Source organism: Penicillium mononematosum (assembly GCF_028829835.1).
Source record: "Penicillium mononematosum strain IBT 11891 chromosome Unknown utg000001l:1.0-4488741.0:1.0-4491989.0, whole genome shotgun sequence".
Classification (NCBI taxonomy): domain Eukaryota; kingdom Fungi; phylum Ascomycota; class Eurotiomycetes; order Eurotiales; family Aspergillaceae; genus Penicillium; species Penicillium mononematosum.
The window spans coordinates 4,170,878-4,190,994 of NW_026643271.1; the positions used below are offsets into that span (position 1 = coordinate 4,170,878).

The 20,117-nt window shown below is 49.7% G+C and overlaps 8 protein-coding genes across 8 annotated transcripts; 6 read left to right on the top strand and 2 right to left on the bottom strand.

Moving 5' to 3' along the window:
- Window positions 1–582: 582 nt before the first annotated feature.
- N7519_001592 (transketolase family protein) lies at window positions 583–3,053 on the top strand (the record flags this gene model as incomplete). The annotated part of the gene is made up of 5 exons (XM_057288370.1): window positions 583–770; window positions 838–947; window positions 1,017–1,499; window positions 1,599–2,074; window positions 2,136–3,053. 5 exons carry the CDS (start codon window positions 583–585, stop codon window positions 3,051–3,053), a joined length of 2,175 nt encoding a protein of 724 aa, XP_057154453.1.
- Window positions 3,054–6,065: 3,012 nt separating this feature from the next.
- On the top strand, window positions 6,066–8,071 carry N7519_001593 (Zn(II)2Cys6 transcription factor; the record flags this gene model as incomplete). The annotated part of the gene is made up of 8 exons (XM_057288371.1): window positions 6,066–6,095; window positions 6,149–6,305; window positions 6,356–6,605; window positions 6,677–7,172; window positions 7,235–7,702; window positions 7,767–7,910; window positions 7,962–8,001; window positions 8,025–8,071. The coding sequence occupies 8 exons, from the start codon at window positions 6,066–6,068 to the stop codon at window positions 8,069–8,071; spliced, it is 1,632 nt and encodes a 543-aa protein (XP_057154454.1).
- A 459-nt stretch (window positions 8,072–8,530) lies between these two features.
- On the bottom strand, window positions 8,531–9,833 carry N7519_001594 (zinc-binding alcohol dehydrogenase family protein; the record flags this gene model as incomplete). The annotated part of the gene is made up of 2 exons (XM_057288372.1): window positions 8,531–9,652; window positions 9,687–9,833. The coding sequence occupies 2 exons, from the start codon at window positions 9,831–9,833 to the stop codon at window positions 8,531–8,533; spliced, it is 1,269 nt and encodes a 422-aa protein (XP_057154455.1).
- A 1,648-nt stretch (window positions 9,834–11,481) lies between these two features.
- Window positions 11,482–13,078, top strand: N7519_001595 (uncharacterized protein; the record flags this gene model as incomplete). The annotated part of the gene is made up of 3 exons (XM_057288373.1): window positions 11,482–11,571; window positions 11,633–12,136; window positions 12,194–13,078. 3 exons carry the CDS (start codon window positions 11,482–11,484, stop codon window positions 13,076–13,078), a joined length of 1,479 nt encoding a protein of 492 aa, XP_057154456.1.
- A 242-nt stretch (window positions 13,079–13,320) lies between these two features.
- N7519_001596 (uncharacterized protein) lies at window positions 13,321–14,031 on the top strand (the record flags this gene model as incomplete). Its single annotated transcript, XM_057288374.1, has 1 exon — window positions 13,321–14,031. The coding sequence occupies one exon, from the start codon at window positions 13,321–13,323 to the stop codon at window positions 14,029–14,031; it is 711 nt and encodes a 236-aa protein (XP_057154457.1).
- Window positions 14,032–14,092: 61 nt separating this feature from the next.
- On the top strand, window positions 14,093–14,716 carry N7519_001597 (uncharacterized protein; the record flags this gene model as incomplete). The annotated part of the gene is made up of 1 exon (XM_057288375.1): window positions 14,093–14,716. The coding sequence occupies one exon, from the start codon at window positions 14,093–14,095 to the stop codon at window positions 14,714–14,716; it is 624 nt and encodes a 207-aa protein (XP_057154458.1).
- A 1,519-nt stretch (window positions 14,717–16,235) lies between these two features.
- N7519_001598 (uncharacterized protein) lies at window positions 16,236–17,498 on the top strand (the record flags this gene model as incomplete). The annotated part of the gene is made up of 1 exon (XM_057288376.1): window positions 16,236–17,498. One exon carries the CDS (start codon window positions 16,236–16,238, stop codon window positions 17,496–17,498), a length of 1,263 nt encoding a protein of 420 aa, XP_057154459.1.
- A 754-nt stretch (window positions 17,499–18,252) lies between these two features.
- gel1 (1,3-beta-glucanosyltransferase gel1) lies at window positions 18,253–19,629 on the bottom strand (the record flags this gene model as incomplete). Its single annotated transcript, XM_057288377.1, has 1 exon — window positions 18,253–19,629. One exon carries the CDS (start codon window positions 19,627–19,629, stop codon window positions 18,253–18,255), a length of 1,377 nt encoding a protein of 458 aa, XP_057154460.1.
- Between the last annotated feature and the right edge of the window lie 488 nt (window positions 19,630–20,117).

A 20,117-nucleotide genomic window follows, 5' to 3' on the forward strand; every position in this document is an offset into this window, starting at 1 on the left:
GGCCTTTGTCTTTATGTACTGTTAATGCAGGTGCCAACAGGCCCACAAGACCGGCACCGGAAGCAATGCCGATAGTATAACGGCATTATTAGCCCGATGCGGTACGGCCATACTTATCAGATTGCCAGCATATCATAGGACTGTACGTTTAGCAACCGGAGCTGCTGTGACAAACTGACCAATCTTGAGGACCCATTTTTCACGGTATTGGAGATGGGGTTGCAGGTGGGTTCTCGAGGCGAGGGCCACTGTCCTCGAAGCGAAGGATTATCCCCAACCACCATGACCACCATTCTACAACAGGTTTGTGCAAAGTCGCCAATCTGTTCAATTGCCTTTCGTTAATTGATTGACACTATCGGATCCGAGTGGTCCATGACTTCGTCTCGATGCCGAACATCCACGATCCAGTATTGGCACAACCCATTGACTGTCGGGCACGCCATGGATATGGAATGATGGCTTGAGTATAAGAATCAGCAGTCCGCTCGGCTTTGTCCGCTAGCCTTTTGCAGCTTCTCATTACGAAGCGCTATTCTCAAACAGTCATTTTTAGTGTCACAGTCAGCCGAACCTTACGCCATGGCACCTGCGCTGGAACTCCTCGAGAAGCCCGCACAGTACCTGCCGGTAAAGGCCGTCTCGGCGATCGGCAAAGGAGATGCTGCTGGACTCAGATTAGAGAGCCCGGAGAAGCATGAGCGGGTGATGAATGTCTTCCGAGCTTTCATCGCTGATCTCTGCCAGCAGTATGGTGAAGGCCATGCTGGGTAAGTCGGCGCCCTCTTCGGGAATCCCCTTGTTCACGGCGCAGCGCTAACTGGAACTCGTCCACAGATCTCCCATGGGCATGGTTGCAATTGGTATTTCCCTGTATAAGTATGTCATGAAGTATTCTCCGAACAATTGCAACTACTTCAACCGGGACCGCTTCGTTCTTTCAAATGGTATGTCCTCTGTGTCCCTCCAGTTATCCAGAAGCAACGCAACATGTAACTCAACTAACATCGTAATAGGCCACGCATGCCTGTGGCAATACCTCTTTATGCATCTTGTTGGCGTCAAGAGCATGACACTCGAACAGCTCAAGTCTTACCACTCAAGCAAGCTCGACTCAGTCTGTCCCGGCCACCCTGAAATTGAGAATGAGGGAATAGAGGTCACAACTGGGCCCCTTGGCCAGGGCCTCGCCAGTGCTGTTGGCCTTGCCATGGCCACTAAGAACCTTGCCGCGACTTACAACAAGCCCGGCCATGAGCTAGTGAATAACATGACATGGTGCATGGTGGGCGATGCTTGCCTTCAGGAAGGTGTCGGTCTCGAGGCGCTGTCCCTCGCTGGTCACTGGAAGCTAAACAATCTCTGTGTTATCTTCGACAATAACTCAGTTACGTGTGATGGAACTGCGGATATCGCCAACACGGAGGACATCAACACCAAGATGCGGGCCACTGGCTTTAACGTAGTAGACGTGTACAACGGAAATTCGGATGTTGCTGGTAAGTCTCAGAGCTCTTTTAGCTTGGCGGTGAAAGCTCTGCTAATAATATACACTAGAAATCACAAACGCTCTTCTTGCCGCTAAATTAAGCGACAAGCCCACCTTCTCAACGTTCGCACCACTATTGGCTACGGAGCTGCCAAGGCCGGAACCGCCGACATCCACGGAGCTGCACTTGGAGTCGAGGAAGTGGCTAACTTCAAGAGGAGGTTTGGCCTCAACCCTGACGAGCATTTCCACATCCCCCAAGACGTCTATGACTTCTTCAGTGACATCCCTGGTCGTGGTGACGCACACGAAGCGGCATGGCAAAATGCCCTGGTGAAGTATCAGAATCAAGATCCCGTTCTGGCGGCTGAATTTGCGCTCCGTGTCGCGGGCAAGATGCCTGAAGACTGGACCAAATGCATTCCTCGCACAGAAGACCAGCCTACTGCGCCAACGGCCACGCGAAAGTCAGCCGGTATTGTGACCAACAACCTTGCAGTGAATATCAATTCAGTCTTGGTCGGAACAGCGGATCTTACTCCCTCGGTCAATGTCGCCTACAAAAACAAAGTTGACTTCCAATCTGTGAGTACTTTATGTTCAGCCTTATATCTTCGGTCGACGCGGGATATTAATGTAAAACTAGCCCGAACTCCAAACTGCTTGCGGACTGAACGGAAACTACAGCGGTCGATATATCCACTACGGTATCCGCGAGCACGCCATGTGCTCCATCTCCAACGGACTTTCTGCATTTAACAAGGGCACTTTTATCCCCATGACGAGTACCTACTTTGTCTTCCACTTGTACGCGGCTGCCGGTGTGCGCATGGCCGCGCTTCAAGGCCTCCAGCAGATCCACATCGCCACCCACGACAGCATTGGAGTTGGTGAGAACGGACCTACACACCAACCCATTGCCGTCGCCGCTCTCTACCGCGCCATGCCTAATGTTCTTTACATCCGGCCATGCGACGCAGAAGAAGTGGCCGGCGCCTACATTGCTGCAATCCAGGCCACTGAGACGCCTACTGTTATCTCACTCTCCCGACAGAGCCTGACACAATACCCCAAGAACTCTTCGCGCGAGGGCACGCTCAAGGGCGCATACGTCTTCGCCGAGGCTGAAGGCGATGATTTCGATGTAACCTTGATCGGAGTCGGGTCTGAGATGGGCTTTGCGATGCAGACTAGGGAATTGCTGCTTAACGAGCATGGTATCAGGGCACGTGTCCTGTCCTTCCCTTGCACTAGGCTATTTGAGCAGCAGTCGCGGGAGTACAAACAATCGGTTTTGAAGTCCCGGGCTGGGAAGCCCACTGTTGTGATCGAGGCGTATCCGTCCAACGGGTGGGAGCGCTATGCTGATGCTTCGGTGTCGATGAACAGCTTTGGAAAGAGCCTTCCATCAAAGGAGACATACGAGCACTTTGGATTTGCACCGGAGAGTATCGCACCTAAAGTCAAGGGGCTAGTGGAGGAAGTCAGGAGAGACGGCATCGGAATCTTGAGGGGTGACTTCAGGGATTTTAACGGTAGCCTTCGGATTGGCGTTGAGCATTAGACGATGTTATAAAGTATATGAATGATGTGTCTCGTTAATGAATAGATATTTCTGCAATGACAAGCCCACACGATAGATTGCCTGTACGGTGTGAGTGAGAAATCAATATGAGATGTAAGAAGTAAAAAAAAAAATAAGAAACGGAGACCCCCTTCAGGTTTGCACACTCCTGGGGAGAACCAGGTAGCCCACAAACCCCACTGACCTCCCTATCACGACTCGATCCGCTACATGATTAAACCACTGAGCTATAAGGGGTCCTGCCTTGGAAGGAAGACCTTATATTTTGGTCGGACTTAAGGAACCTATTCTCGTCTCTTGGGAAGGTACTACCCACCTTCTTGCTATCTGAGTCCTACCTGACAGCTACCTATGTCCACTCCTTACACGTAGGGAAATATAACCCCGGGCCTTAAAATCTAATTACAAATTATGTCCTACAGAAGTGCCAGGCGCTTAAGAATGGGCTTGATATGAAAGGCAATACATCGGATGCCAATCACAAGTGGACCGTTGTGATTTGTGCTGGCGCTGCAGCCAGATAGTCTGCTGGCGGGGCAACCAGCTATGCTGCTTCCTTGCGTGGTGGCATACTGTAGTGCGATTGTGAATTCTGAATTTTGAAGTAATGGAGTTATGCCTCCCATCACCTACTTCGCCTTGTGTTTTGGAAAACTCACATAGTTTGGAATAGAAATCTGATTCCGCGTCATCAAGCCCGTTCCAGTTTAGAAGACCCACCGTCCGGCCCGTCCCGGCGCTAACAGGTGAGAACCGTCGATCATTAGAGGCTATCCAACGTCTTATCCAGCCTGTTGTAAAATATTTCCGGCGCAGGCAAGCTTGAATTCTGAATTTCGTGTTTGGGGAAGGGACTGGAGTTTTGGAAAAGCTGTATAAGTTGAGTCCGTTCCTGTCTGGACCAAGTGTGAGATGATTGCATGATTGCATTCATTTGTAATTGTTTCGAGGAACACGTGCACGTGCTACGGGGCATGTTGTGCCCGTATTTGTGACTGCCGTTAGCCCGAACTCGAGGATTGCAATGGGATGGCCGAATCACCAACTATTGCGACACTCCATATCGACAAAGGTCCTGCAGAGACCGGATCTGGATAGTCGAGATTCCAATAACGACCGATGAGTAAGCATCATATCAGTACACTCCAGGGCTTTCCAGGTGCACAATGGGGAGCAGAGCCTCGTGCCGAAGGTCACATGGGTTCAAGGACTATAGCCGTTTAACAATTCCAAATACGCACAACCTTTTTTTCGGCCCGGGGGAGATAGTTAGCCTATCAACATTGGATTGTTGCAATATTTACTGCCGTGAGTAGTTGCCGTGCCTCAGATAAGCCCCGCCTGGTCCTAACTGTGGCAGCAAGATGACGCAGGTCCGGAAGTGGATGCGTGTCGATGCAGACCCCAGCTCTTGGCAATTACCTTCATGGTTAATTCAAGCCCAGAACACATGGTAGTTTAGAAGTTAATCAGTATCAACTATTGAAATGGCATGATAATAATATATGTATGCTGCACTACTGTACCTACCATATTTGGTTAGTGTAGCCTCCTGTATATGCGACGGCCTCGCGTGGCTCTCACAGGGGAATATTAACCAATTACAGAGAAGCCCAATATTAATGTGGGGCAAAGGGGTACAATGTGCATCTATTTCTTGTTTCTATGATCACTCGACCAGGTCGAGTCACATCCAAGCTTTTTCCTTGAAGTTACAGTGTTTGATGTTTCTGGCTGCAACAATACCGAATTGCGTCTTCCCTATGGCCAAGGAGGGACGGCCTAGGTTCCATCGTCTGCCATAAGGAACCCTTTTGATCGGGTTCAAAGTATCATGCCGGGGAGGTGTAAGTCGATGTGTGAGATTTCCGGGCGTTTGGTTCTACCTGGTCTATCTGTAACCCAACCCGTTTCCTAATACGCTTAAGCAGTCATGGACCTAGATCCTTACTGTGTGAATTCGCTGTTATATCTGCCCAATAGTCAATTATTGCCTTATCAAAGCCTGTATTCAAATAAATGTATCAGCCTCTTATAAGCTCTTCAACCATGGAAGATGCTCCAACCCCACCAAACACCGTAGATATCGTACAGGTTTTGTGTCGGAGATTGCAGAAGATGCTTGAAACAAGCCAATGACACAATTAATGCCCCGTACATTTTGGTATACCACAACTGCTTTGTGCTACACTCTCTTGGCTCCACTAGACCGAGAATCACCTCTTGCCTCCAGTTTAGCTTGTCGTGTGGTAGGTGTGATTTGAACCAATTCCAAATCAATGTCCACGTGCTGCATGTGCTGCAGTTGAGGACACTATGTAACAGCCAGTCGGCTTAGCGTATCCAAACAACAACCTGCCACACTATGTTAACAATCCGAACCTGTCCCTTGATGAGCAACTAACCAATTCGGCTAACAGACCCAACACCAGAATGCCAGATCGTCCAACTTCTGATCAACAATCGACAAACATGGCTAACTGGTTGGTACATCCTACCACCATCCAGCTTATCTATACTACCCAAATGGCGTGATTACAAGGCTAACGGCGCAGTCCGCGCAGGACGGAAGTTTATTCAGAGCTATCAAGATCATTAGCCATTTACCCTTGACAAACACCACTTGGTTACCTGAAGAATGTGAGGGAGTCATGGGTATAGGGTCATTTAGGATGTAGCGCTGATCACACCATGCGCAGGAGGTTCTCGTCGGGCCTCATCGCCGAAGAGGATCGGACTTTCGACAAGTACAAATTACCAAATGTGGAATACCACGAAAGAAGCTTTCTACTAGGGTGGGTGCCTGGCGAAACAAGCAATCAATCTATAATTGCCGACGGTTGAGCGACTCAGCCTCGATTGCACTCAATAGTCTAGGTCAATGCCTATAAATACCCACTACAAATACCTGTCTCATTGACTGAGGTAAACTTGTTCTTCTTGGTGGTATAGTAGTATCAAGGCATCAGCACTCTGTTTTACTCTTCAAATATGTCGGGCTCACGACAGCAGCCAGGACTGGTGAGACAATAGCCACCTAGCTCATAAAGTGGCGCTCAGAGCTGATAACCTAGGCTTGCGAGGAATGCCGCAAAAAGAAACTTCGATGCGATAGACGACGACCTCAATGTGACCAATGTGAGGACTCGGGCACAGCATGCCTCATCAATCAGGTTCGCTCACCACGGGGACCTAAGAAAGGACATCTCAAGGCTTTGCGCAATCGCATTGGTTTGTTAGCACTGTTATATATACACATTCTCTGCTAATTTCATTTTTAGCCACCTTGGAAAGCATCATAAATTGTGATCAGGGCAATCTCGGTCCCAAGGAAGTATTGGACGGCAATGAGAAATATAACTCCGACGGGACCGCTCAAATGCTCAGTCCACCCCAAGACTATATCCCCAATGTCACGAAGACCGAATGTCATGATATCCCCTACTCGATTGATGCATCAGCAATAACCTCACCTATTACACCGATGACCCCACCTAATAATGAGAGCTCAGATATGATAGAGGCAGATCTGTACGCAAAGCTTACCTTCCGAACCCGGATATATCTAACAACAAGTGAAGGGACCAACTATATTTCGACAGAGTACATCCCGTCGCGCCGATGCTCCACCAAGGCCGGTACTTCTCCTGGTCACAGAGATTCAACAAACCAGCCTCTTACATCTGCCTGCAATTTGCAATGTGGGCACTTGCAGCGGCCTCGTCCGCCCATTTACAGCACATGCGGGAGTCTCTCTACACCCGTGTGCGGTCCGGCATTGAAGCTCTCGACCAAGATATTGAATCTAGCAGTGCGGCCTGCCTCCAGGCAGCCCAAGCATGGCTTCTTCTAACGCACTACGAATTCCGCTACATGAGCTACCGCCGAGCATGGCTTACAGCAGGACGCGCCTTTCGCATTATCCAACTTGCCAAATTACACGAAATTGATCGGCTCAATGACGTTACCATGAACATGGCACATCCCGAAGCATGGGCCGAGGCCGAGGAAAAGCGACGGACGTACTGGCTGGCATATTGTCTAGACCGCTTCCTCAATATCTCTGACGAGTGGCCTCTAAGTCTACACGAGGAAGCAGTAAGCAACAACTCCCCTTTTTTTTTACAGAATACTCCGAGCGCCACTGACATCTAGTTCAGCTCTGCATATATCTCCCCGTATCGGAGTCGGATTTCCAACACAGCAGGCCAGTCATTATGGACTCCTTATATGACGAGATCGAGACCTCCGGACAGAAAATGCTACCGCCTTTCGCGGAGACAATCGTCCTGATCACGCTATGCTGGCACAGCGTTGCATTCCAGCGAGCCGCGCGTGGTGGCAAAACATCTCCGAGCGACGGAGATACCTGGAAGCGCCATACCCGGCTATACCAAATGGTACAACAGCGGCTGATGCTGGTCTCACTACCCCCATCCTCGCCCGAACTCCACGACCCTATGCGCCTCTTCACAAACATGCTCGCCAATGCCGCCGTGATATGGTTCTACAACATAATGGAGGCCCTGCAGGTGGAAATTGATGATGAGATCATTTTGGTTCCCCTCTACTCCGCGTACGAGATAGTAGATTTGGCGAAGCCGCTCACCCGATCCAGCTTTTTCAAGGTGAGACCATCCCCTTTCCTCCCCGTGGATTGACAGTGGCTTTTTGTCTCACACTGTTGCACAGGCGCATGCATTTTCTCCCATGTTACTCTATCTCTCGGCAAAGTTTCTCAAGGCACATGCCGATCAACTGAGTACATGTCTCTCCGCGTCGGAGGATAACCAGCAAAAGTTGGAGGATTTGAGAAAGGCCTTGCGAGTTTTGCAGGTGGGAATAATTTAGCTATGAGCTACTTGGAGCTGCTTGACTCGGACTCAGAATCGTTGCACAAATTGTGCAACCTGTCGACCGTTCAAGGGTGTACTATGTCTGAAGTGACAGGTCAGCCGGAGCCACCTTTCTTTTTGGATATAATGAATCTTCTTTAGCTCGTATCGAGAACTGGGGACTTCGGAGCACTTTCTTTTTGTATTATTCCTGGGCCTTATATGCGCGTACAGATGTAGTATTCAAGTGGTCAGTCTCTTTGAATCAAGTGTCATTCATTACATTTCCATCACAGAGGAGAGGGGGGACCAAAGTAGTCTTGATAATGCATCCACTTAACTACAGGTATGGCCTTGATCCTCAATGTTACTCACTTTCTTACATTGAAACGTGCACCTGAATGGCTAGATTGAAATTGGGATTGTATTGGCCATGATTGAGTAAAGTTACCTAGATAGCAATGATGGGTAGTTATCCCGTAGATCCTGCGTGTAGACTCTGTGCACTTTCAGGCGAGAGGAAATAAGAGCAGCACCGGGAGACTTGCTCAGCTGCTTCACTAGAGGTCCTTGTGGATACAATCGACACCATGGACTGTTCGATATCAGCTCGAGACAAATTCAAAGCGAGACAACAACCTTCTGAGCAGACACACCCCTCATGTGACAGTCAATGGCACTCTGAATTCGGTCCAGACCCTTCCCCACAACGCGCGGCTTGGGAGCGGCGACAAATACCCCAGTTGCAAGAGCTCCAGGGAGGAATTGGTTATAAACCATAGCGCCAACCTCGGTATGGGCCGCAGAGGTATCGGAAATGAACTTGGTTTTCACACCACAGCGTTTCGACCAGATCTTAATCCTAAGGTTCGAACGCATTGAGGCTGCCATAGAACGAAACTTCTGGAAGATTGTGGTTGGGATTCTTTCCGAGAATGGGAACTTGGCTCGGGCCACCAACTTCGAACCGATCGACCGCGCAAGAATTGCCATGCAAGGTTCAGTCGAGTTTTTTCCGATAGCTATAGCACCGACAACTCTCTTGTGATGGCAAAGTTCGATGATCGAGAAAACTGAGAAGACGTCGCGATTATCAAAGACCGCAGATGCACCAAGACTAGTGACATATTGAAAGTTATTGGGAGCGCATGTGGCGATAACCTCGTAACCAGCTGCTGCGGCGAGCTGGATGGCGTTGCAACCGACGCTGGTCGATCCGCCCCAGACCAGGACCACTTCAGGAAGCCAGTCTGGGCCCGTACCAAGGGGGACACCAGGGCGATTGAGATTGAGGTAGTCCTCATGAAACAAGGCGGTCGCGGCAGTTGAGAAACCGAGTGGAACAACGCAAGCCTCTTCGAAAGAGAGCCAATCGGGAATCGTTGCGGCCATGTTGTCATTGATCACGGTGTAGTGTTGGAAAGCACCTTCAGACGACTTGTTGACGGCCGGATCCATGGAGAGGGCGTGAGCAAGAACCCGATCACCAACCTTGAAGCGACTAACCATGTCTCCAACCTGCACAACTTCACCGGCACAATCGTTTCCGAGCACGAAGGGGTACTTGATCCGGGGGGACATCATGTTGCCCTCCAACTGCTTGGTACATTCAACGGTATTGACAGACACAGCACCATTCTTGACAACGATTTGGTGGGCGGATGGAGGTGTGTACGGTGCCGCACCGACCATGAGGGGACGAGCCGATCTTCCAGTAAGCCACGCAGCCCGGTTATAAGGAGCCTGCTTGGGGGGGGTAGACATCTTGCTTGGGGACATCCTGTACGAAGGCATCCGAGACATCCTCCATGGAGACATCCTGGTCGGAGATATCCTGGTCGAGGATATCCTGGTTGGGGATACCCTGGTTGGGGATACCCTGGTTGGGAATACCCTGGTTGGGAATACCCTGGTTAGAAGCCATTGTGGTGATCAAGGGAGAGGAATAACGATACAATTCTAAGGAATAGATGCGCAAAGATCGAAAAGAAGAGAAGAGCAGAAAATTGAAAAATCCAGATCAACTGAGAATCCGACGCGTCGCGTCTAGCTGTCTAGCTGTCTACCGCGATGCTAAGCAACATAGGAAACATGCAAGATGGAAGAGGAAAGAGCGAGAAAAGAGAAGGAGCGACGGTCATTGTGGAAGTATGTGCAATGCATCCATGGACGTGAAATTTAAGAAGCGTATGAGAGAGAGACCTCGGGAGGATGAATTCTGCGGTGATTAATCATATCCAGCTATAAATTTTGATGTGTTACCCCTAGCTGGTTCGCAGCTAAGCCTACCATCTGGGGTACGGCTTCCTGAAGAACATCACTCTAAGACATACTGCATCTCTCGAAGCGGACATTTAGAGTTGCTTCTTGTACACTACATCCATAGTGAATCTCTGGACGCACCCAGGTGGAGTAAGGAGACTGTATCACGATGAATCTGCGTGAATAGACTCAATCAGAAAAGGCAACCTGCACACATTTATACCAATATCCCTAATAAGTAATGATGCTCTGTACATGCCGAGATAGCCCCATGAGATCTACGGAGTACTCCGCACGGACTAGTCCGTAGCAAACTAAGATGATATATTCCCCTCTCTGCTTCCACAATCATACATATAAATAGGCATGGTATATGTCAAAAGTTAGCCTTTGAATGGGACATATCCCTAGAGAAATATATCTGCATACTTGCATGTTGCAACCTTGGGTATCTCCAGATTCCCAAGATTACCACTTAGGATGGTTCAAGTCCAATGTGCTATTTCTGGAACCCTGTCCCTATCAACCTTTGAATTCTGGCACAAAGCCGACAAGCCCTTGACCAATCTTGTTTATTTTAATCACACGATATTTGTTCTTTGACTCAGTCGCGCACACTAGACTAACTAGCAACAAGCTTCGTATTCTTCTCCAATATTCAAGGTCAATACATATATGCCGACGGACTGGTCCGAGAGATGCGCGCTGTTTTTTATGGTGTCTATCCTACGCCAACGATAACCTGATGGTGATCTAGAAATGACTTCAAAAGAGTGACAGTATCTGGCAGTTGCTTCTTTGAGTGCTTCCTTTGTCTTGGTAACATGAAACCCACAAAGTGGTGGTCTTGGTGCCGGTATCTACTACCCCGGTAGCCAAGGCCCTTGGCAGTATGGTGCATTATATCGCTCCTTCAAAGAGAATATACATACCCACCTCCGAAGAGGAAAGAGAGTTCCTCGAACAAAGGCCATTCGAGGTCACATTTGTACTGGGGTTCCCTCGGATGCAGCGACTTCCTTTGTTGACGGTGGCAGAGGAGGCACTTTGGCTTGTTCTTTACAACAACTCTACATATTGTCCTCGAGAAAAGACAGATTCTAAGTGGCTCTTTCGAGACCCTCAGACCATGCAGGCCACTGTAAAGAGCAAATTTGTGTTTCATATGATTCACCAACTGCATCAATGGATGTTGCCTCCGCGATAATGCTTTCGAACGTGACCTTCGTGATGTAGTTCTTTAGAGATATATATAAAGCCGCGCGTTACTTCTTCAAAGAGCATCGTCCTCTCCGGCAGTTCTACACAAGATGGAGCCTTTTCAAAAGGGCATCTTCCTCGCTCTATGCGGTCTTGGTCTGATTCATGAGACAGTTGCGTTGTCTGTAGCTGCACGCGAGGTTAGTTCCTACCTCTCCAACTTCCAACATTACTTATCCCCCAGACTCTAACCCAAGATAGTCCAAACCGACCGCAGACCGGGCCGTCTACACCTATCCCTACACATGTCCTTCCATCCTTGTCGGCAATGGGGATACATGCGACGATCTGGCTCTCAAGTGTGGTATCTCGGCAGCATCATTCACGTCCTTCAACCCAGATACAGCCTGCTCCTCTCTGCCTCGCGGAAAGCCGGTATGCTGCGCAACAGGAACCCATAGCATTCCACCGGACGGTGGTGGTTACTGCTACGCTTACACTAATCGCCATGGTGATACCTGCGAGAAGATTGCTGAGGGATACAAGATCACCGTGGCCAATATCGAGACTTGGAACATCAATACCACGGCATGGTATGGTTGCAAAAAACTGCAGGAAGGGGGCCAGATTTGTCTTAGCGCTGGCGACCCCCCAATGCCTGTTGCAATTGGCGGTGCAGTCTGTGGCCCCCAGGTGCCTGGAACGGCACGTCCGTTGAGGGGGATAGGCATTGCCGCTTTAAACCCATGCCCTGCGGGTCAATGTGTAAGCTTCATCAAGATTCGATTTCGTTCTCCCGGCCTAGGCTAACCATATCTATAGTGCTCTACAAGGGGTCAATGCGGTACTGGTCCAGACTTCTGTGGCTCATCTGCACCTGCACCTGCCGCGCCTCCTGCGCCTGCAACTAAAGCCACGTCCGTGAAGACTACATCTGCAACAACTAAAGCGACATCGGCTGCCTCTACAACCAAAGCTGTCACGTTGACGGCTAAAGATGTACCCTCGACAACGAAAAACAAGAATCCGCACTTCTTCACGACAGATATACCCCTGATCGATGTACCCTTGACATATCTACACGAGACCACTTCCATGCCAGCTGCCGATCCTACTAGTGCTACTACTACTGCCATTGGCACTGGCACTGCATTCCTGAACGTGGCCAACAAGATCAGTATTTTGGCGAGCCGTCTGCGGGAGGCAAGCACAAGTACTACCAAGACCACGTCTTCTACAACAAGCAAAAGCTCCGCAACCAAGAGCTCCCCACCTTCCGCGACACAAACCGTGGATGGTATCATCAACGTACAAAACGGATGGTCGCTGAAGATGTACGATGGCATTGGTTGCACTGGTAGCTACGTGCTGCTCCAAGGTCACAACAAATATTTGGAGGACAGTGATTGCATGCAGTTCGGCAAGGGGAGCAAGCTCGAGACCCTGGTCAAGGACACGGCCGTTTCATGTCGTTCGTGGACTATACCAGAAAGCGGTAATTGGGAGTGGACGGACTGTCACAAGGATTCTCTGGATGATCCCAAATCGTGGCGTATGTCGAATGGTCTCTGTACCGTCTCTCCTAATGACAAGTGCGATCTTGTCAACGATATTTCCCAGACTTATGGCTGGCGGGGTCCTGGTTTGTGCCAGGATCGCCAGCTGATGGATCCTAAATTTGGATCTATGAAGTGTTATGTTGGATGAGGTGGGAATTGGTGTATAGCCCTAGAGAATACGTAGAATATCTAGTGTTGATGTTTAGGCTGCAGTGTGGTCATAGTTACGAGGTCTTAGAGCCTCTTTGAAAATCCCCTCCATCTCCATCTTTGTTGTCTTGCTTCCAAGGTTCCTTGCTTTCTTTTTGTGTTCTCTTTAGTCTATTTTAGTGCTTAGAGATTTGTCACTTTGTGTATTTTGGTTCCTTTTCTCTCGAAAAATCCGATAATATGGGCCGCCTCCACCAGGCCGACCCCCCTGCATCACCGTCGCACTCCCTTCGTTCATTTGATGACGCGCCTCCTCCATACACAGATAACACCGAGCCCATTATCGCCCCTGACCGGTCTGTCCGAGCCATCCAGCCTGTCCAACCTGCCCAGCCTCCCACAAGCATCCGACCCCTCCGTCTAATCGACTCAGCCTATGTTTTCCCCGGCGGCAAGAATGCCAAACCCCACGACAAGGCCTTTCTCACCCTCGACCCAGCGCTCTCGAGCGACTGCGACAGGCTCTACAATGTCATCAGCCGGCAAATAAAGCTGCCGCCACGCCCACTGCTCTACATTCACGGAACCCACACCGAAGTGAGGAGGGGCGAAAAGAAAGATGAACACTACACAGTCTCAGACTTCCACTTCGCGCTGGATCTAGCTGAGACCATGCTGACCGGCTGGGAGGGCGGCAACATGGGGATGAACTGGAGGGAAGTCCAGATCCTCACAGATGAGGACGTCAAACCCGCGTATCGGGGAGGGATCCTTCGCTCAAGCACATATAAGCCGCCCAAGTCGCGTGCTGCTATTAGTCTGTCGGGGGACACCGATGCCATTCTGGCCCGAAATAACGCCGACGAGCAAGACGATAGCTCTCTAGACGCGAAAAACCTGATGATGTGGTGCGAGCGATTCTGTCGTGACCCCGCCTCTGTGAAATCGTAAGGTCTGCCTACTCGTGTACGAAATACCCTGCTAATCTCAATTAAACCAATCCAGATTCACTATGCACCGCGAAGTCCGCGGCTTCAACTCCAACGCTATGCGTAACGTCCTCTCCTCCCACATCCGCGAACTCAACTACCACGGCTCCATAGGCTTCAGCCTCGTCATCTCCCAAGGCTCCATCACAATATACTCTCCGCACTGGATCAACCGACTCCGCACAAACAATTTCGTCTGGTGGGTTATCGTCCTCCTCCAGCTCTGGATTATCACGTGGCCGGTTATCTTCTTCATGGAGAAGAGGTACGAAGTCGTCCACACGCGCTGGAATGCGTCGCTTGTACCGGAGTCGGACTCTCCGCTGGCCAAGTGCTACGCGTTCGGTCGCGATGAGTCTTCTCTGGCGGAGTACTGGGCTCCGGCTGTTAAACAGGCGGCTTGGACTCGGCGGCACGGCCAAGGTAATCTTTTGACGAGGATGGATGCGGATCGCTTGCAGGGGTACAGTACGCGGCAGCTGCTTGGTCTTCGTGAAGCTAGTTCGGACACTGAGCGCGAGCGCCGGGCGAGGGTTAACAATGGTGAGGCTGGGTTTGCTGATAATGTTGTGAGTCTGGTGAGAGGGCTTGGAGAGGTCGGGCAGGATTGGAGGTTTTCTGCGGGATGGGGTGGTAACCGTGGGTAACCGTTAATTTGTCAGTCTGTTCTGGTTTCTCCTGGTTGCTACGGTGTGGCCGAGAGGATGATGTCTCTTGCCCTAGACGTGGTTATTGCCTGCTTCAGTCTACATTAAGTCCTGCAAGCTAACGAGAGGTCAGTCAATCCTTTGGGGATTTTCTCACTTTGCTCAATACGATATCCTTCATGAACTCGATTTAGCTACTTCTATCATAGATATTACCTACATATCTAGGTACATGCCTTGGGTCCTTTTATCTTATGTGAAGTAGGGCTTCCTGTCCAGGTGACACGATTAAACTCGTATATCTCAAGTTGGCTGTTGACTTGAAAAAGTCCCGAATGATAGAATCTCTATCAGGGAAGTGAAAAATCCATCTGAGCTGCGTTTGCTAGATACTTGTTTGGCAGCCCACTCCTCTCTCCTAACACAGTTCCCTTCTGCTTTTCTAGTTCCTACATACTGTAGAGCCTAACAGGGCCTTGCATATTCCGAGCTATCATCTACCTACAAAAGGTATTTTTTTCTCTCAATTTCTCACCAGTTAGCAGATCCGGATAACGTTACCCTTCACAAGATCATCCTCAACTGAGCTCCCGAGATTATTTTGATGCTTGGGAAGCGATGGTCGTCAAGCAGCTCCGTGGATTGAAGCTTTCATTGGTGTTGGAGCCCATAGATGGGATGCTTTTTTGATCAGACTGAGCCTTTTTGATTGCTTGTTTGTTAGCGCAGGCGTCTATTAAAGGCGTTCTCTTAGTAAATTGAATGCAGCAGTTTTCTTCTTCCTGATTTCCCAGCTTCTGGTTTCGCAGCCTCAACAATTGGCGATAAGATCAGTCGTCCACACCGAGATGTGACGAATGCAGGAAGCTGGGTGTTTGCAGCTGCATCGGCAGTCGCACTTCGCCCCAGTTTCCCAGCAGAACAGATCTTTCAAGACGTCGCTCTTGATTTTAATGACAACAATGGGAATCTTTGATGACTCTGGGGAAAGTCGCCATTTCTACCATACCTTAACTTTACTTGGAGCGTCGACTTCTTTCATCTCCAGTTCGTTGTCATACTTGGCACTCGGCTTCAAGCTAAATTTAGTCAACCATCAGACACTGCTTTGTTGCTTTGTTTCGAAAATATAGTTCTCATTGCATCATGCGCTTAGTATCGAGATCTTTCTCCCTCGGCCATTTGGTCCACATCCTTCGCCTCAATTCCCTTGTTCTATTATTGAATCACTTGTTCAACCCCCCGTCATCTCCATATATCTTCGAATCCCCTTGTTCTTCGAGTCTCTATATATATCCATTGTTCTGTTCGTTTCATCTTAACTTAGCTCGGATGCAAGCTCTGACTTGTCCATGGACCGTCCTCTCTTATATGCCCTTTGGTCCTGGACTATATAATATCCGCCTGGTCCAGCACCTAGGTAAGTCATTCAAGCATACCAATTCCCAAATACCCATATCAGAAACCCTCCAAGACTTCCAAAGCTGTCTATATATTTTCATTTGATACTCCCAACACGATGGCCATATGGAAGAGATTGGGAAATCGCCTCCATCGTACCAATAACGGTGGAAATGAGGAAGAAATAACTCCACCACCTGCGCAAAGCGGTGCAACGGGTGCCACTGCACCTGTTGAAGCCCCCGCCACTCCCACTCCCGGGAGTCAAAAACGGAGACGTGGAGAGGAGGATGGTGCCGACAACGATGACCCTCCTGCCGAAGGTAGTCCCTCTAAGAAATCAAGTATTGAAAGACAATTAAGCAGAGCTCGCAGCAGTCTAAGTGAAAGGCAGTCAGCGGGCACATCGACACATCTTCATGCGACCCCCAGAACTCCTCGCATGCGGTGGAGTAGGGCTTCCGCGTCTGTGTCCGCATCTTTAAATACAGACATGATCCCCATACTACAATCAACACCTAAAAGGCACGAAATCGATGCCTTCGAACGGGAGGGTTTAAAATATGAAAACTGGATGGCCAACAACGACCAATCCGAGGGTGAACCTGGAGTATCCCATTCAACACTAACTGTTCACAGTCTAACCCATGGAACTCCCCGGAATGCGGCCTTCTTTAATATATGGAAAACCTCGTTCTGTCCCCCACCGACCGAAATCATGTTGGGTCTTGAATCGACTAATCTCCCAGGGGATCCGGCAGAGAGTCGTTACCGTTATTCAATTCTGCAGAATGACAGATTGACCAAGGTGTCTTCTTACGAGCATTATTCCGTAAGGGGTGCTATCATTGCTAAGAAAATTTCCAGAGGGGTGGGACCCTATTGGAATGACATTGCTCTAGCTTTGTACAAATACGACGCCGATATCGATACACTCCGACATGTTTTCATGTTGCATGTTAAGAATGATGAGACCCTCCCCTTGGTCGGGAAGGTGCTCTACAGAAAGCCTGAACTCTCGGCGGGTCCTGACGATAGATCTGCGGCTCCAAGAACCCACACTTGGGAAAGGGGCACTCCGGATTTTCAGTGCATCCTAGGGACACAGCTGGGGAGGGCAGTGGGTCGTCTTGTTCTAGCAGCTTGGCCCGTTGGCACGCATCAGATCTCTCAAATCCTCACTTGGTTTATAGGAGGCAAGCTACATATGCGGTTTGATATTGAACAGATCGGTTCAGCTGGTGCCTCTGGTTCAGGTCGTGCCTCTGGTTCAGGTCGTGCCTCTGGTTCAGGTCATGCCTCTGGTTCAGGTTATGCCTCCGGTTCAGGTCATGCCTCTGGTTCAGGTTATGCTTCTGGTTCACGTCGTGCTCGCAAGTAGGTCTTTGGTTTTTATATATTTATAGAACTGGCCGTTGCAGGGAGCAGATGTTAGGTTTGTCTATCAAATTTATATAGTAGATGTTTTGGCCTTAATGATTTAGGATTTTTATATAACCTTCAAAAGACAGAGTACCAATGAAAGACATTTCACGCAAAATCTTCAAGAGAGCATGTGTCTGTAAGCTGAATCCAATGAGCCACTGGTAGCATTAAGGCTATCAATACTATTGAAATGGAATTCTAGGGGCGGAGTACGTATAAGAGGCGTACGAGGTCACGCCTAGTAGTTACGTATCCCCTCAGCATCTGTTAAGAGTGGCTAACTGGTGACTTGCAAATTCAGTGGAAACATGCCTTTGACAACACTGGTTATTCGAGCAGAGAGTGGTTCCCATGCGAACCCCTGTCGTATGAAGTGAAATTCTAACTCCACATTGAGTATGGAGTATCATCCACACACCATATCCAACACAAATGAATGCTGGGATGACCGCGAGAGTGGAATTATTGGGTTACTTCTACGGCAGCTGACTACCAAAGACCGGAATATATGAGCAGTTCAGCTCCGTTTCATTGAACACTAGACGTAGATACTAAGGACAGCTATACACCAACTAGAAAGCATCTCGCCCCAATTTGCAAAGCCCAAGCGACAATTATCACAAGGTAAAAGATGAAAGCCAGTTAAAAAAAGATACATGTGGGGGAGAATCGAAAAAGGATATGAAGCCCCTTAATAAAAGGTAGGAGCATTACAGGAGGACGAAGCTAGCACCGAAGACAGTGGAGACAACAGTCACCAGGCCGACGGTAACGGGGGCGAAGCTGAACTGGAAAGGCTTGAGGCTAGCGGCAGCACCCTCGGAGCTGGTGCTGGAAGCAGCAGAGCCGCCGGTGGCAGCGGAGACCTCACCAGAGCCCTGGGTGGCAGTGCCGGAGGACTTGGTACCGGCGTTCTGGGAGCCCTTGCCAGCGAAGCCATCGCCCTTACCGGCACCCTCGGTCAGGTACTTCTTGGCGGGCTCGGGCATGGCGGGGAGAGAGTCGGAGTCGACATCCCAGTTGGGCTTCTGCATCTTGGGGCAGCCGGAGGCACCGCCGGTGGAGTTGTAGCCGCCGTTGCCGGAGGGGTTCTCGGTAGCTTCGAAGGCCTTCTTGAGAGCATCGTAATCCTTGTTGGTGGTGACCTTGTCACCGTCGATCTTGGCCAGACCGTACTTGTTGCCGGCCTCGGAGTACTCGTAGACCAGACCACCGGAGTAGACGGGGGTCATCTTGGTGGAGTAAAGGGCCTTGACCTCCTGCCACTGACGCGTGTTGGTGTTGCAGCCGTACTCGGAGAGGAAGAGGGGAAGACCGTAGCCGGTGAAGTTCTTCACCTTCTGGTCCCAACCGGAGGTGGTGAAGGAAGAGGGGTCGCACCAGGAGTAGTCGTTGAAGGCGAAGAAGTCGCTGCGCTCGTCATCGGTACCGCAGTTCATGTACTCGGCCATCTCGAGACGGTTGGTGTCGACATCGGCGGCGGAGTAACCGACGGGGACCTCGCGGAGCTTGCGAGCGCGGAGGAAAGTACGCATGTCACGGGTGACAGCCTTGACGTAAGGAGCGGCCTTGGAGGAAGGACCGTCGTTGATAACCTCGTTACCGGAGAAGAAGGCCAGGGTGTTGTCGTACTTGGCGAACTTCTCCATGGTAGCGAAGATGTACTGAAGGTAGACATCGTTGTACGACATCTCGGGCTCGGCACGGTTGAGGGAGTACTTGGGGGTGTTGACGTCGAGGACAAGGTAGATACCGGCTTCAGCGAGGGCGTTCATGCACTCGTCGTGGTCCTTGGAGTTATCGACGGAGTAGACACGAATGGTGTTCAGGCCCAGTTCCTTGAAGTTCTTGATGTCACGCTTGCAACCCTCAACATCAGCGATGGGATCAGCGAGGTCGGAAGAACCACCGGGTTGGTAGTCGACACCGCGCATGTAGAAGCGCTCATCGCCCTTGAAGAAGGCATTACCCTTGACAGTGATGGGGGTGATGTCGCTTTCACGGGCCTTGAGGTTGGTTGCGGCACCGAGGACGGTGGAGGCGCCCATGGTGATGGCCGTGGCCATGGAGGCGACGGAGGACTTCATGATGAAATTGGAAAAAGAGCGAAAAAAAGGTATGAACGAGAGTGGGAAAATATGCGCTCAGATTATTAAAAAGAGAGTGAATGACAGACTGAGAAACGAAAGTGAGGTCAAAGAAAAGGGAAAAGAGAGCAAGGGATAAAGGGTTTTGGAAATGGCCAAGACCCCTCCGGTAACATGGGCTGTGCTACGCCAAGGGTCCGATGTACATTGGCTATACATTGGCTGCTTGTTCTGATCAGCAAGGGGTCATATTACGGTGGATTTTATGTGGAGATGACCCTGAATGATTGACATTGATTGGTTGATATTCATATTCATATTTATATTATTTATTTGTTTCTGGTTTGGACTGTTCCAAGGTTTCCTTTTTAACATATTCAACTGATGATGGTTAGGTACAATATACAATATACGTATTATACTACGTGTGTCACCATATTTATCCAATGCAATCCCTACATAACTTACGAAGTACTATGAAATCTATC